Source organism: Microcaecilia unicolor, chromosome 11, assembly GCF_901765095.1.
Source record: "Microcaecilia unicolor chromosome 11, aMicUni1.1, whole genome shotgun sequence".
NCBI lineage: Eukaryota > Metazoa > Chordata > Amphibia > Gymnophiona > Siphonopidae > Microcaecilia > Microcaecilia unicolor.
This window is the reverse complement of record NC_044041.1, coordinates 36,395,020-36,409,814: the sequence shown is the minus strand read 5'-3', so window position 1 is coordinate 36,409,814 and position 14,795 is coordinate 36,395,020. Positions and strand designations below refer to the sequence as shown.

At 42.4% G+C, this 14,795-nt stretch overlaps 1 protein-coding gene across 4 annotated transcripts in view; it reads left to right on the top strand.

Annotated features, from left to right (window-relative positions):
* KDM2B (lysine demethylase 2B) overlaps positions 1-14,795 on the top strand; it is a 322,873-nt gene that overhangs the window by 5,316 nt on the left and 302,762 nt on the right. For all 4 annotated transcript variants that reach the window (XM_030218309.1, XM_030218308.1, XM_030218306.1 and 1 more), the window contains one exon: positions 7,259-7,337. Coding sequence is in view for 3 of the 4 variants with exons in the window: in XM_030218308.1 (XP_030074168.1) it covers positions 7,259-7,337 (79 nt within the window). In the remaining variant the exon portion in view is untranslated. The remainder of the gene's footprint in view (positions 1-7,258; positions 7,338-14,795) is intronic.

Genomic DNA, 14,795 nt, shown 5'->3' with positions numbered 1-14,795 from the left:
AACACATGTAGAACTGCGTTGCAATTAGCACAGCTGCATGTGGGGCCTCCTATTGAGGAGGTGCTAAGTGAAGCCACACTAACTACACAAATGATAGCATGCATTAAGTACCACACACTCATGCCTTATGTAGTCCACGTCCATTCTCCACCCATGACCCACCTAGTTCCTGCCCCCTAATACAGTATGCAGTTACCGGGCAAGTAATTCACGCATTAACAGCTTAATGCCTTTGGTAAAAGAACTCCTAAATATTGTAAAGGGGAGGGGGATCCGCTTTCTCCTCTTGGGTGGAGCCAGGAAGCCTGCGGGGCTCCCAGGGTTCCAGGATAGAATGCTGCTGATACTGGGACGCAGGGCCAAAGTATTTTATTATCAAGGCAATTTCATACCAATCATCATAATATATTCTTCAAAACAAAAGGTACAGCCCTCTTAATATAGTCTTCAAAAGAAAAAGGTACAGTCCTCATAAGATAATCTTCAAAAGAAAAAAAGGTACAGTCCAGGTCCCAAAATCCCTCGGCAAACGCTCAGCTCCTCAAGACCTCAGGTCTTCTATTAGGGCATTAGCTTTCCCTTCCCCCTCCTTCAGAAGGATTTAGTAAGAGTTCAGCACACTTCCAATATAGCACAACAGTTCAGAACAAATCTTCATGGACAATCTTTGCACATCAAACCAATACCACAAATCACCTGCCTTTTCACAGCACAGAGGGAACCCTGTAAGGAGCAGGGTTGGCAGTTTCTCCCACCTCTCAGCACCACGTCCGGTGTGGCCTCCTCCACTGCCTTCAAGTGCTGGGCAGGGCAACCTTTGAATTCTCCCACTCCATGGTAGCTGGCTCCTCTCCCTTAGGCAGCTCTAGTGGCAGGCTACTTCCTTCATCCACATACTCCATGGAATCTCTCTCTCCATTCGTCTCCCCTCTCTCCTGGTGACTGAGAGCCTCCAGGAAATCTGCTCTCCCCTTCTTACAGCTGGGGGGAATTATATCCTGATGGCAAAGCCAGGGAAACTGAGTTTCATCCTTCCCTCGCCCTCTAGTGGGGAAGGGAGTAGCAGGCTCACCCTGCCTCGAGCCATTGCTCCCCCCTACTGGGACTGGGAAACCATTCCATCTTTTTAGGACTACTCTCCTCACACATTCTTGCAATGACTTCTGGGACCCGTAGTTCTGGGCTCATCTGTTTCACTGGGGAATCTCTGGGGCTTGCCTTGTCACAATATATAGGCCCAAGCCATAAAAACTGAAGCTAATTAGGAATTTTCAAATGCTTTTATTTTAAGGAACATCATCTGTTTGACTAGGACAACTTTCCTCTTGCCATAGTGAAAGAACCACTTCGGTAGGGTGTCTCCTTTTGACTTAGGGACCTGGTGTTGCCAGACAGCCAATTTTGAGTGGACCTGAGCTCAGATTGGGCGGGCACAACAGTTTTTCTGCCTCTACCCTACACCCACTCTTCACCCCTCCCCCGGCCTCAAGCAACTCAAAATATAAATGCTTGAGCTAGTGCGGATTCCAAAGCTCAGAAGGTGGCCATAAATCCTTGACCAAGTTTGGCAGTTAGCAGCAATGTCCCTGAGCCACTGCTATCAGCACTCCGCGCATGCGTAGCGGTGTGCGTATAACTAGCGACAACATCAATTTAAGCCAATGATTGGTTGTTAACTTCAATTAGCAGTTAATTTATTAAGTTGAGTTGTGTGTGTAACTGACCATATTCTATAAATTGCACATGCGGCTTTGCATGCTAAGTGTAAAGTTGGGCACCCGATTTTATAGCATTAGGGGGAATGAGCCCAAAATTTCAGCAAGGTGTCTACAAAGTAATTTGAAACATCTAATCTGGACATTTCAAATTAATCAAATATTCAGTAGCGCTATATATGAAGCAAGCGCCACTTAATGTACACGTATATGTATGATTATGATAGTTATTTTAGAAATGTTATTTGAGTTTTAGACATGTATAACCTTCCATTTATACATGCACATTGGCACTCAGTCATAATAGCCCAGACAAAATAGCCGTGACATAAAAGCCCTGACAAAACAGCCTTGTAACAAAATAGCCCTTGATAAAATGGCCCCTCCCACAAAACAACCCTTGACAAAATAGCCTCTACACAAAATAGTCCCCTTAACAAAGCAGCCCCCTAAGAAAAAAATAACACATCACAAAAAATATAATAAACTACAACTGAAATCTTCACTGATAAAGACTCCTACCAGCATTCAATTGCATAAAGCGTATATAAATAAACAAAATTCTATAGCTACCAACTGGTATTCATGATCTGTTCTGCTATTTAAAGAAACTATTCTTCCATCAACATGCTAATTAAAAAAATAAAGTAATATTGTCATCATTTTCATAGTCTTACCAACCTTATCCTGTTTGGCAAGGTAAGATTATTAGGAAAAAAATGCAGACCCATATTCTGGGAAGCTTGATCGGGCCCTTTTGTTGGGGGGCTAATTTGTCAAGGGTTATTATGTGGGCAGGCCATTTTGACAGTGGCTGTTATGTCAGGGACTATTATGTCGGGAGCTTTTTTTGTTTGGAGTTTTTTTGTCAGGGCTATTTTGACCAGGTACCATGCAACATTGTATATACATCTAATCCTTATTTTAGAAAGCCAGAATATACACATCTAAAACTAAAACAAGGCAATAGGACACAATTTGCCTAGGATGTCACAATTTAACAGAAACTATTGTAAATTAACTCATTTAAAAAACATTCCAAATATATATGATTATTTATTAATCACATATCTGTTAAACAATACGTTTTTAAGGCTCCTTTTAAACAAGCATAACTAGGTAAAAATCTTAAATTAGGCAGTAAAATTTCACAAAAGGCACATGTGACGGCCCGTCTGAAGTTTGCCAGTGAACACCTGGATGATGCCGAGAGTGATTGGGAGAAGGTGCTGTGGTCAGATGAGACAAAAATTGAGCTCTTTGGCATGAACTCAACTCGCCGTGTTTGGAGGAAGAGAAATGCTGCCTATGACCCAAAGAACACCGTCCCCACTGTCAAGCATGGAGGTGGAAATGTTATGTTTTGGGGGTGTTTCTCTGCTAAGGGCACAGGACTACTTCACCGCATCAATGGGAGAATGGATGGGGCCTTGTACCGTACAATTCTGAGTGACAACCTCCTTCCCTCCGCCAGGGCCTTAAAAATGGGTCGTGGCTGGGTCTTCCAGCACGACAATGACCCAAAACATACAGCCAAGGCAACAAAGGAGTGGCTCAGGAAGAAGCACATTAGGGTCATGGAGTGGCCTAGCCAGTCACCAGACCTTAATCCCATTGAAAACTTATGGAGGGAGCTGAAGCTGCGAGTTGCCAAGCGACAGCCCAGAACTCTTAATGATTTAGAGATGATCTGCAAAGAGGAGTGGACCAAAATTCCTCCTGACATGTGTGCAAACCTCATCATCAACTACAGAAGACGTCTGACCGCTGTGCTTGCCAACAAGGGTTTTGCCACCAAGTATTAGGTCTTGTTTGCCAGAGGGATTAAATACTTATTTCCCTCTGCAGAATGCAAATAAATTCATATACTTTCCACAATGTGATTTTCCGGATTTAATTTGTGATGTGCTATCTCTCACTGTTACCAATAACCTACCCTTCAATTATGGGCTGCTCATGTCTTTGTCAGTGGGCAAACTTACAAAATCAGCAAGGGATCAAATACTTATTTCCCCCACTGTATATAAAGGCACTATGCCCTGAATTATATTCCACAAAAGACATCCTAGTTTAAAAGTGATCCTGGCCTCAACACTAAGCCAGTGAAGCTTGACAAAATAATACATAATTTTGTCTGATTTCTTAAGCAAAAAAATTGGACAAACCGCAACCTTCTGAATAGTTCGGACCTCTTTCAACAAAAAGTGCATATGGCAAGGGGACATGGTTTGGGTATGTTTTGGGCAGGACTAGTGTGGACCTAAATAATAAACATGTTGCCTCCTTTTCAGAATGGGAATACGCGTATTTGTCCAAAAAGATCAATGCCGGGATTTGTACCTGCTACGTGGGATGTCTGGGTTTCAGAAAAGTGCTCCTGTTGAGCAGCACTCCATTGGAGGGATTAGGGGAGGTTGCCTTTTTAATCCCCCAAAGTGGAGCTGCAAGGGATACTGGGCTCTCTGACAGCTTCGGAAAAACCCCCCACAAATATGTTTCTAAAATGACTAACATAAATGTGTATGTTCTAGCATATATATATATGTGTGTGCTACTATATCAGAACGTACACATGTAATATACATGTCAGGTCACTTCACTGGCTTCCGATCAGATACCGCATTCAATTCAAGCTTCTCCTTCTTACCTACAAATGCACTCAGTCTGCTGCCCCTCACTATCTTTCTACCCTCATCTCCCCTTACGTTCCCGCCCGTAACCTCCGTTCACAGGATAAATCCCTCCTCTCAGTATCCTTCTCCACCACCGCCAACTCCAGGCTCCGCTCATTCTGCCTCGCCTCACCCTATGCTTGGAACAACCTTCCTGAACCCTTACGCCAAGCCCCCTCCCTGCCCGTCTTCAAGTCTTTCCTTAAAGCCCACCTCTTCAATGCTGCGTTCGGCACCTAACCCTTACTGTTCAGTGAATCCAGACTGCCCCAATTTGACTGCCCCTATCGGACCGACCGTTCACTTGTCTATTAGATTGTAAGCTCTTTGAGCAGGGACTGTCTCTCTTTGTTAAATTGTACAGCACTGCGTAACCCTAGTAGCGCTCTAGAAATGTTAAGTAGTAGTAGTAGTAGTGATCATGGTGACCCCATTGATATTTTAGGTGTTTATGGTTCTCAAATCGATGCTTCTGCCACACACTATGTGTGCATAAATGTCCTTTCTTTAGTGTATTTTAGAACATGCTCGAAGGAGCTCTTTTACTAAAGAGTTGGCATGTGGCAGAGGGCTTGCCGCACGCCAATCCGTAACTACTGCCGGGCTACCAGAGGAGCCCGGTGGTAGTTCCCGTCTCCAGCATGCACCATTTTCTATTTTTGTAGATCTGGTGCTTACCTGGCGCTAATTGGCACTGCCCGGTTACTGTGGGAGCCCTTACCACCACCTCAGTAGGTGGCGGTAAGTGCTCCCCCCCCCAAAATGACCGCATGGTAAGTGGTTCAGTTACTGCAAGGCTCCCTTTTAGCGCAGCGTAGTAAAAGGACCCCTAAGTTGGCAGATCCTGTTCTAAAACACTAGAGGAACTTGAGACATCATGATCTGGTCGTCTCAGTTCTGCTTAGTATGTCCTTTTTAAAATGCTGCAGCACACATATAAGTTATCTGTAGAAAGTTACCTTCAATATAACTTATATGTATAGTGGGTGCGATCCCCAAAATGCCCTAACCATGCCCCCTCCACTCTACATATAGCACTATACATGTAGTTGAATATATGTATAGCATTATACATATAATACCACTGGAATACATGTAATACTACTGTATTTTCTTTAAAGCAGTTATGTTCAGCAGTGCACCAAACATGTAACTGCTTTTTAAATATCAGGTCCAATGCACAAAAAATGGATGTTCAAAGCTAAATGCATTGATGTCCAGCAAAACTCTGGCTGCAGAAACAAGCAGGTTCAAAGTTTGTGGGTCCCTTTCATCTGTGGGCAATATTCAAAGAGAAAGCATGTGCATGCTTTTCCTCGGAACACTAGGTACAAGATTGACAGGTGCAGAGTTCATGTAGACTTTGCAATCAGGTGTGCTGTTGAAAATTGGTTCCATAAGGGCTTGATTTACTAAGGCTTTTCTCCCATTCAGTGTCCATTACAAAAGATCGCAATGAATTAGTCTTTCAGTAACACTGAACCCAATACTCAAAGGATTTTTGTTTCTAACTTTAAGAGTTATGCTCCTAAGTCGGCCTCTTTGAAATTTGCTAGGGCTGAGTGTCTAAATTTATACTCAAAATTTCACTAAACTCATAATTTAAGAGCATAAAAAATGGATGGCAGCAGGGGTGAATTTAGGATGGGTAAACATTTAGGAGCTTAGCACTGCTTTTCAGCATTAGACTCATAAATTTGACTCATAAATCAAGGCAAATGAATAGCAGGCCTAAATTTATAAGCATTACATTTAAGCTCCTAAATTAAGATGAATTTTCAGCTGGAAAGTTAGAGGGTCTTTTCTTAGGCGCGCTGGTGTTTTTTAGCGCACGCTAAAAATAGGTGCATGTTAAACGCTAAAGACGCCAATGTATTCCTATGGGCGTCTTTAGCTTTTAGCGCACGCCTATTTTTAGCACATGGTAAAAACGCCAGCGTGCCTAAGTAAAAGACCCCTCCAGGCTCCTGATTTTGACTTAAAATAGGGGACAAATTTAGAAGCCTAAATTTAGGAACTCAGCCGATAATAATTGTCATAAAAAACAAGGGGCCCTTTTACTAAGCTGCACTAAAACGTGCCCTATGTTATAACTAGTGAGTGGGTTTCCTGCATGCAGAAGCCACTTTCAGTGCAGCTGTAAAATGGCCACGTTTTCTGTTTCCTCATTTAATGGCCTTTCATTAATTTCCCAATGAGTGTGTGGCCATTAATGCTGGAACTCTTACCGACACCTATTTTCTAGGTGGTAAGGGCTCTCGTGCTAACCACACACTAATCGGTTGGTGTGGGATGATGTATTTGCGTTAACAGATTAGCACTGGGCATGCCTACCTACTCTCTGCCCTCAAATACACCCCCAGCACCAAAAAATAAAAAGTATTTTTTAGCGTGTGAGAAGCTACCGTGGACAATTGAGCGCACCCCACGGTACTGGATTTTAACCCGCAGTAAGCATGCATTCGTGGTTACTGCAGCTTAGTAAAAGGGCTCCCAAGTTTTATTGATAGAAAATGTAAAACAAAGCTTGTGAATTTGATGAGTTTGATGTATTTCAGAGTAATTTCTATTGGAAGATTTGATGGTCAGAATGAGTATATTGATGCTACAGCAAGAAGATATTTCATTTGACTCTTCAATGTTATTTTATGATGCTTTGATTTATGTAATTTTATTTTGTTTTTATGATGTTGTATGTATTTTACATGTTTTATTATTGGTTATGTAGTTTGCATTGTGTTTGGATATAAGCTGCCAAGAAAGGTAAATTGAGCAACATATAAATTGTAATTAAATGTAAATAAGATAATCTTATAAATGCAGGTATTATTTTTTAATAGCAGCTTTGTTTTTGTTCTAATATTTCATCAGATTTCACCTATGAGTATGTACAGCAAGAAGCTCTTAGGGTTCCTCTTCTCTTCATAACTAAGGATGGACTGGGGATTAAGTGAGTACAGATGAACCTTTCCTTATTAAAATGCACGCTACATAAATATATCAAATGTGAGATGTGGGCAGCTCCATTTTAGAAAGGACATAGAAGTCAGAATTGAGACGTCTAGGTCAGGGCGATGCAAGTTTTACAAATATTTTAGAATAGAATCTGCTGGCATAGAATCTGTCCTAAATACAGGAGAAATGGACATTTATGTACTACCACCCTAATTCTAAATATTACGCTCAAAATTGTGTGTGCAAATTTAGGTGTGTACCCTATCTGCACATGCAATTTAATTGACAAATGAGCCAATTAGCACTGATAATTGGGCGTTAATCAGTTATCGTCGCTAATCGGCATTCATCTAAATGTATGCGTGCATCTTTAGGTGCCAGGACCACACAGAAATTTTATGTGCAGATCCGAAAAGAGGGTACGGACATGAGAGGAGCACAGGGCAGATTGAGGACATTCCTTGAATTTTGCTCAGTGTTACAGAGGAAGGCATATCCGCACCTAATTAGGGCATGAGAATTTACACCAGGTTTCAGTTGGTGTAAATCCTGGTGCCCAAAATTGGACACGGATCCCGGCACCAAATGCTGGCCAACTCTAAGTGTCGTTTATTTGAATAGCGTTTCGCACTCATTTTTATGTTTCAACATTTTTATTGGTGACATGTTGAAATTTACAAGGTCCACAGTCTGATGATACACAAGAAGAAATTCCTATATTAAAATACACTGCGCAATTATGTGTCATTGCTTAGCGGCACCAATCTTTTAACTCTTTTATCCCCAACCCACCCCTTTTTATTGGTGCCGATTTTTTGGCACCATTTACAGAATTGAGTCCCAAGTGCATGCAGCATAAACAAATGGGTAAAAAACCAACACATAAACATGTATGTGCTGGCACATTCTTGATAACGTTATCTTGGCCAGTTTAGAAATATAAACATGCATTTTCCTGACACTGTCACAGATACTAGTATCCCTTGCCAGTTTGGCTTTTTGGGGGCACAAAATCCATTTAGGGGGATTAAGAGGGCAACCTCCCCTAACCCCTCCAGCGGAGTACTGCTCAATTGGAGCAGTTTTCTAAAACTTAAAATGTGCTTGATGACATCTGTTAGGACATCAGTGTTTATTCCCCTTCTGAAATGTCCTGCTTAAAATATACCCCCTTGCCATTCGTACGCATTTGGGTTTTTGACATACATATCCCGACTTTGCAAAATGGGAACTTAGATGTTTATGCTCATCTCAAACATGACTAACCCTTTTAAAATGTTCTCCCTCCTTTTATTCGTTGATATTAAAGGGACCCTTTTACTAAAGGGTGGTAAGTAGTTAGGGCGGAATTCTATAAATGTTGCTCAAACTTTTGTGCTGTAAACATGATTCTATAAAGGGCTGGGAAGTAGATGGGGTGTGGGCAGAGAATAGGCATGGATAGCATACGGCAGTTAGTGCAGGGTACGTACTGCGTGCTCTCACTTGTACAATTACCCCCTAATTATATAAACTTGCACACTCAAATTTCCAACTAGCACACAAATTTGCACACACAAGTAATAAAAATAAGATCAGTTGCACACTTAATTCAATAATTGGCTGTTAATTGCAGGTAGCAGCCAGTTATTGGATATAATTAGCCTTAATTGGTGCTAATTGGCATCAGTTAGCAAGCATATAACTGCTCTTAGTTGCTGTTCTATAATTTGCATGCTCAGATTCCAGAGTGTGTAACTTCAAGGGCAGGGCATGGGCAGGTTGGGGGGGGTGTCAGGCAGTTATACGTTTAGGCCATAGAATGCTCTCATTTACGCGCCTAACTGCCTACAGTATTTACGTCAGCCATTGAGCTAGCATAAGTGCTTGTGCCTAAAATTAGGTACATAAATGCGGACTAATGCTAGCATTCTGTAATGACAGTTGTGCAAACAGCTGGTGTTGAATTCACTCTTAGCATGCATCCTCCCGGTGCCTAAAATTTGACAGCCTTTTGAGAATTTACCCCTTACTGTGGGTTCACTTAGCACCTCCTCAACAGGCTTTGCATATCAGAGTACCAAACTTTGGAATTCTGTACCCAAGCAATTAAGGTACTTAGAAGATTATCTGAGATTCCGTAAATGATTAAAGGCTTCTCTATTAAGTACATATGTAATCAAAAGACAATAAACTAATGTTGCTGTCTCTCTTATGTGTTTCAACATAACCAATACTCTAGCCTAGCTTCATGACAAACTCACAATTATTCCTAATATGTTAAAATGTTATGATTAATTATCTGACTGTATCATATTTTTGATGTTTTTCTTGAATGTAAGCCACATTGAACGTGAGCTTGTTCGGAATAATGTGGGGATACAAATGTCATGACTAAATAAATAAATAAATAAAAAATAAGTGTGTCGCACTAAGGGGCCCTTTTATTAAGGCAGTGGTTTTCTTTGGTTGGCTGCCACCCGGGATGGATTGCCACTGCAGCATCCCCTTCCCGGTGCAGTGTTCCCCCCCCTCAACCCCCCCCCCCCCCGGTGCAGCATCGCCCCCCCTAGGCGCATCAACTCCAACACCCCCCCCCCCCGAGTGCATTACTGTTACCTCCTGGGGTGCTGTGAACAGCTGCGTGGCTGTTGGCTCTGCCGGTTCCCTGTTCCCTCTGCCCTGGAACAGGAAGTAACAGCAGAGGGAGCAGGGAACCGGCAGAGCCAACAGCCACGCAGCTTCTCCTTGCACCCCTCCTGCAGCGTGCACCTGGGACAGACCGCCCCCACCGCCCTGCCCTCGGTACACCACTGTATTAAGGCGTGGTAGGCCTAACGTGGGCCTACTGTGTGCTGAAAGGGCACTACTGCAGGATGCATTGAAGTGTCCCATGGTAGTTTTCCCCACACACTAGCTCCTAACTAAAAATATTTTTTATTTTTCCAGCACAGGAGGCATGCTCATGGGTGCAGGGTAGGTGTGCCTGTGCTAATTGGGTAGCGTGGATACAATACTGCATGCTACCCAATTAGTGTGGGAGTAGCGTGGGAGCCCTTACTGCCTCCTAAATAGGTGGCAGTAAGGGCTCCTATGGTAATGGTTACATGCTAATGGGGAAATTATCACGTGGCCATTTACAAGACAAATATGGCATGGTGGCCATTTTACCACCATGCTAAAAATGGCCGCAGTGCATGGAAAACCTATGACTGACACCAGTGCCGACCACTTTTCTACGTGGCTTGGTAAAAGGACATCTTCTAAACAGATCCATAGACACACTAATTAAGAAACCTTAGGTTGTGAATATGATGGTATAAACAAGGTATATAGCTTAAGCATCGCCATGCTGGGACAGACCAAGGGTCCATCGAGCCCAGCACCCTGTCACCGACAGCGGCCAAAAGAACAAGCTATTTGTCCCACCCATCCTAGAAATACTGTATTATTCCCTCGTCCATTCAATAACATTCTATGGCTTTTTCCTCCAGGAAGCCGTCCAACCCTTTTTGAAGTCCGTTAAGTTAACCACCTTAACCACTTTTCCGGCAGCGAATTCCAGAGTTTAACTACGCGTTGAGTGAAGAAACATTTTCTTTGATTCGTTTTAAATGTTCCACACTGCAGCTTCATCGCATGCCCCCTTGTCCTAGTATTTTTGGAAAGCGTAAACAGACGCTCCACATTGACCCGTTCCATTCCACTCATTATCTTATAGACCTCTATCATATCTCCCCTCAGCTGCCTTTTCTCCAAGCTGAAGAGCCCCAGCCTCTTTAGCCTATCCTGATAGGGAAGTTGTCCAATCCCCTGTATCATCTTTGTTGCCCTTCTCTGCACCTTTCCAATTCCACTATGTCTTTTTTGAGGTGCGGCGACCAGAATTGAACACAATACTTGTGGTGCGGTTGCACCATGGAGCGATACAGTGGCAGAATAATATCCTTATTTTTGTTTTCAATCCCTTTCCTAATGATACCCAACATTCTATTTGCTTTCCTAGCCGCAGCAGCACATTGAGCAGAAGTTTTCAACGTATTATCATTGATGACACCTAGATCCGTTTCTCGGTCCGTGACTCCCAACTCTGAACTTTGTATGACGTAGTTATAGTTTGGGTTCCTCTTTCCCACATGCATCACATTAAACGTCATCTGCCATTTAGACGCCCAATCTCCCAGTCTCATAAGGTCCTCTTGTAGTTTTTCACAATCTTCCCGCGATTTGACTACTTTGAATAACTTTGTGTCATCGGCAAATTTGATTACCTCACTAGTTACCCCCATCTCTAGGTCATTTATGAATATGTTAAAAAGCAGAGGTCCCAGCACCGGTCCCTGAGGGACCCCGCTAACTACCCTTCTCCATTGCGAATATTGACCTTTTAATCCTACTCTCTGTTTTCTATCTTTCAACCAGTTTTTAATCCACAGTAAGACACTACCTCCGATCCCATGTCCCTCTAATTTCCTCTGTAGTCTTTCATGAGGGACCTTATCAAACACCTTCTGAAAATCTAGATACACAATATCAACTGACTCACCTTTGTCCACATGTTTGTTTACCCCTTCAAAGAAATGTAGCAGATTGGTGAGGCAAGACTTCCCTTCACTAAGTCCATGTTGACTTTGTCCCATTAGTCCATGCTTTTGAATGTGCTCTGTAATTTATAATTTCCCGGGCCTCCGCTGGAACCTTTTTAAAATATCGGCGATACATTTTAAGGATAAATTACAAATCAATAACAGTAGCTCTGCCAGCTGACTTTTTAGTTCTATCAGTACCCTAGGGTGAATACTATCTGGTCCAGGAGATTTGCTACTCTTCAGTTTGCAGAACTGCTCCATTACGTCTTCCAGATTTACAGATATTTCAGTAAGTTTTTTCCGACTCTTCAGCTTCAAATACCCTGTCCGGCACCGGTATCCCACCCAAATCTTCCTCGGTGAAGATCGAAGCAAAGAACTCATTCAGCTTTTCTGCTATTTCTTTGTCTTCCTTGATCGTCCCTTTTACACCCCGGTCATCCAGCAGGCCAACCGATTCTTTTGTCGGTTTCCTGATAGATTCTCTCAATGTGTTTTTTTTTTTTCATCTAGAACAAAAATAATGCACATAATCAGCTCTATTAAGTTTCTTAATGCCTCATTATTTCAAATAGAAAGTTCCATAAAAATGATCTGAAAAGGGCAGATCCAGTGGCTCAGGTGGTAAGTGCTCTGCATGTCCATGCAGAAAGTTCCCACTTTAGTCCTAAAGCCAGAACTTCTGCGTCCCAGAATACAGCTCCAGCAATTGGGGAGAATTGTGGCCATTGCATGGAGTGATGCTTAAACAGTTGTCAGGTTCCAAAAGGGGCCAACCTTTGTATTCTTCAGCCCAAGATGGTTGCCATAATGTCCCAGCTGAAGTATGGGGAGAGGGAATAGAGGAAAAAATCATTGGGTAGTTAAAATGAAGCCTCATGGCAGTGGATTACAGCCTGGTTCCACTTGAATGAATGAAATAAATAAATAAATAAATAAATAAGAGAATGATCTAAAGAGAAACTTCCTTTACACTATAATAAGTACAAAGTCATAGAAATGATTGAAGATTGCTTATTTTTATGTTTATTACAATACTTGTTATCCACTTAGCTACACAATAGATCAAAACGGTTTACAAAAATCATTACAAGTTACATAAATAAAACAGAGAAAAGGAACTTCAGATATAAATAGGAAAGTCCAACATTCATACACACACACAGACAGACAGAGAGACAGACAGACAGACAGACACACACACACACACACTCTCTCTCTCTCTCTTTTGTTCTCTCTTAGTTCAATCTTACTGACCTGGAGAGGTTCTCAAACCACTCCTCGGGACAGACGTAGCCAGTCAGGTTTTCAGGATATGCACAGTAAATATGCATGAGATAAATTTGCATACACTACCTCTATGCCATGCAAATCTTCTCTCATGCATATTAATTGTGGATATCCTGAAAATCAGACTGGCTAGGTGTGTCCTGAGGACTGGGTTGACAACCCCTGCTCTAAGGACCGAGTTGACATGAGCAAAAAGTTTCCATTACATTACCTTATGAGCACTTATTACAGATATATACATAGACATACACATAAAAACTCGCAGGGAGATTGGAAAGAATTCCATGAGCCATACTCTGCATGCTTTCCTTACAGTACCTACTCTGAATTGTACTTAGATACTGGATATTTAGCACAGCTTAAAAGGGAACACTGCACCCCCTATAGGAGCACCACTCAAAAAAAAAAAAAGGACAATAGGGGCACTTTTGTACACAGCAGGGAAAAACTCTTTCACTGTCTACCAGCTGCCTCCCCCAGTACCTCTGTTATTGATGGTATTATGCACTCTGTAAACACTCCGAGGAATTCTGTACCAAAAAAAAAACAAAATAATGCACAGAAAAATAATATTGAACAGAATAGTGTTTACAGTATTCTGAAAATATATACAGGTGCTTTTAACACTTGTCTCTCAGCCCGAGCTCCCCAGTCCAACATCTTCCTGTTGGCCATATGTACAGTAATGTTTAGCAGTACTGTAACAGAAATTCTGAGGATACTGGCAACCATAAAGTATCATGTGTCAATGCTTTTGGTAGGTTGCCAGATGGCCACCAGGCTTCAGCTCTGCTAGCCTTTATTTTGCTATTGAGTTACCAAACATTAGGTACAGCTAATACAGGGGTCCTTTTACTTAGCTGTGGTGAAAAGTGGCCTGCGGTAGTGTGGGTGCATGTTTTTGGTGTGCGCTGGGCCATTTTTTACCACAGCTGGGAAAAAAGGCATTTTTCAATGGGGCAGTTAAATGGCCGTGCACTAAAATGAAAGGTAGTACGTGGTTATTTACTGCCTGAGCCATTACTGCCAGCCATTGACCTAGCGGTAAGGGCTCAGGCACTACTCACGCGGTAATCATGCAGCACATGTCAATGTGGGCGTGCTGCGGATTACCGCCGGGAACGCCCCCCACCAGTAGAAAGTAGAAAACTATTTTCTACTGTGGGAACCAGGACACACCAACTTCGGAATTACCACTGGGTGCCTGTGCTACCCTGGTGGTAGTACCGATTTGGGGGGGGGGTGCGCTACCCACGCGTTAGCCTTATCGCTGCTTTATAAAAAGGCCCCACAGTGTTTGTTCCCCTCTCCTCGCCACTTCCATCCAACATCTTTTGACTTATGCAACTTAGAATTTAAGTGCACCACATTACAGAATACACTGAGCGAGTTGTCCATGTAAATCTTATTTAATGTCAATTAGTGCTGATAATTTCTTAACATCCAATTGACACTGCTGATGTCACAACTGTCAGGAATGGTGAGCCCTTGGACCAAAGCCGGAGCTGGGCTGGCACAAGTATACTGGACTAGGATAAACTAACAGACTCAACAAGGCAGGACAGAGGTAACTAAACACAATGGACAACACAAGA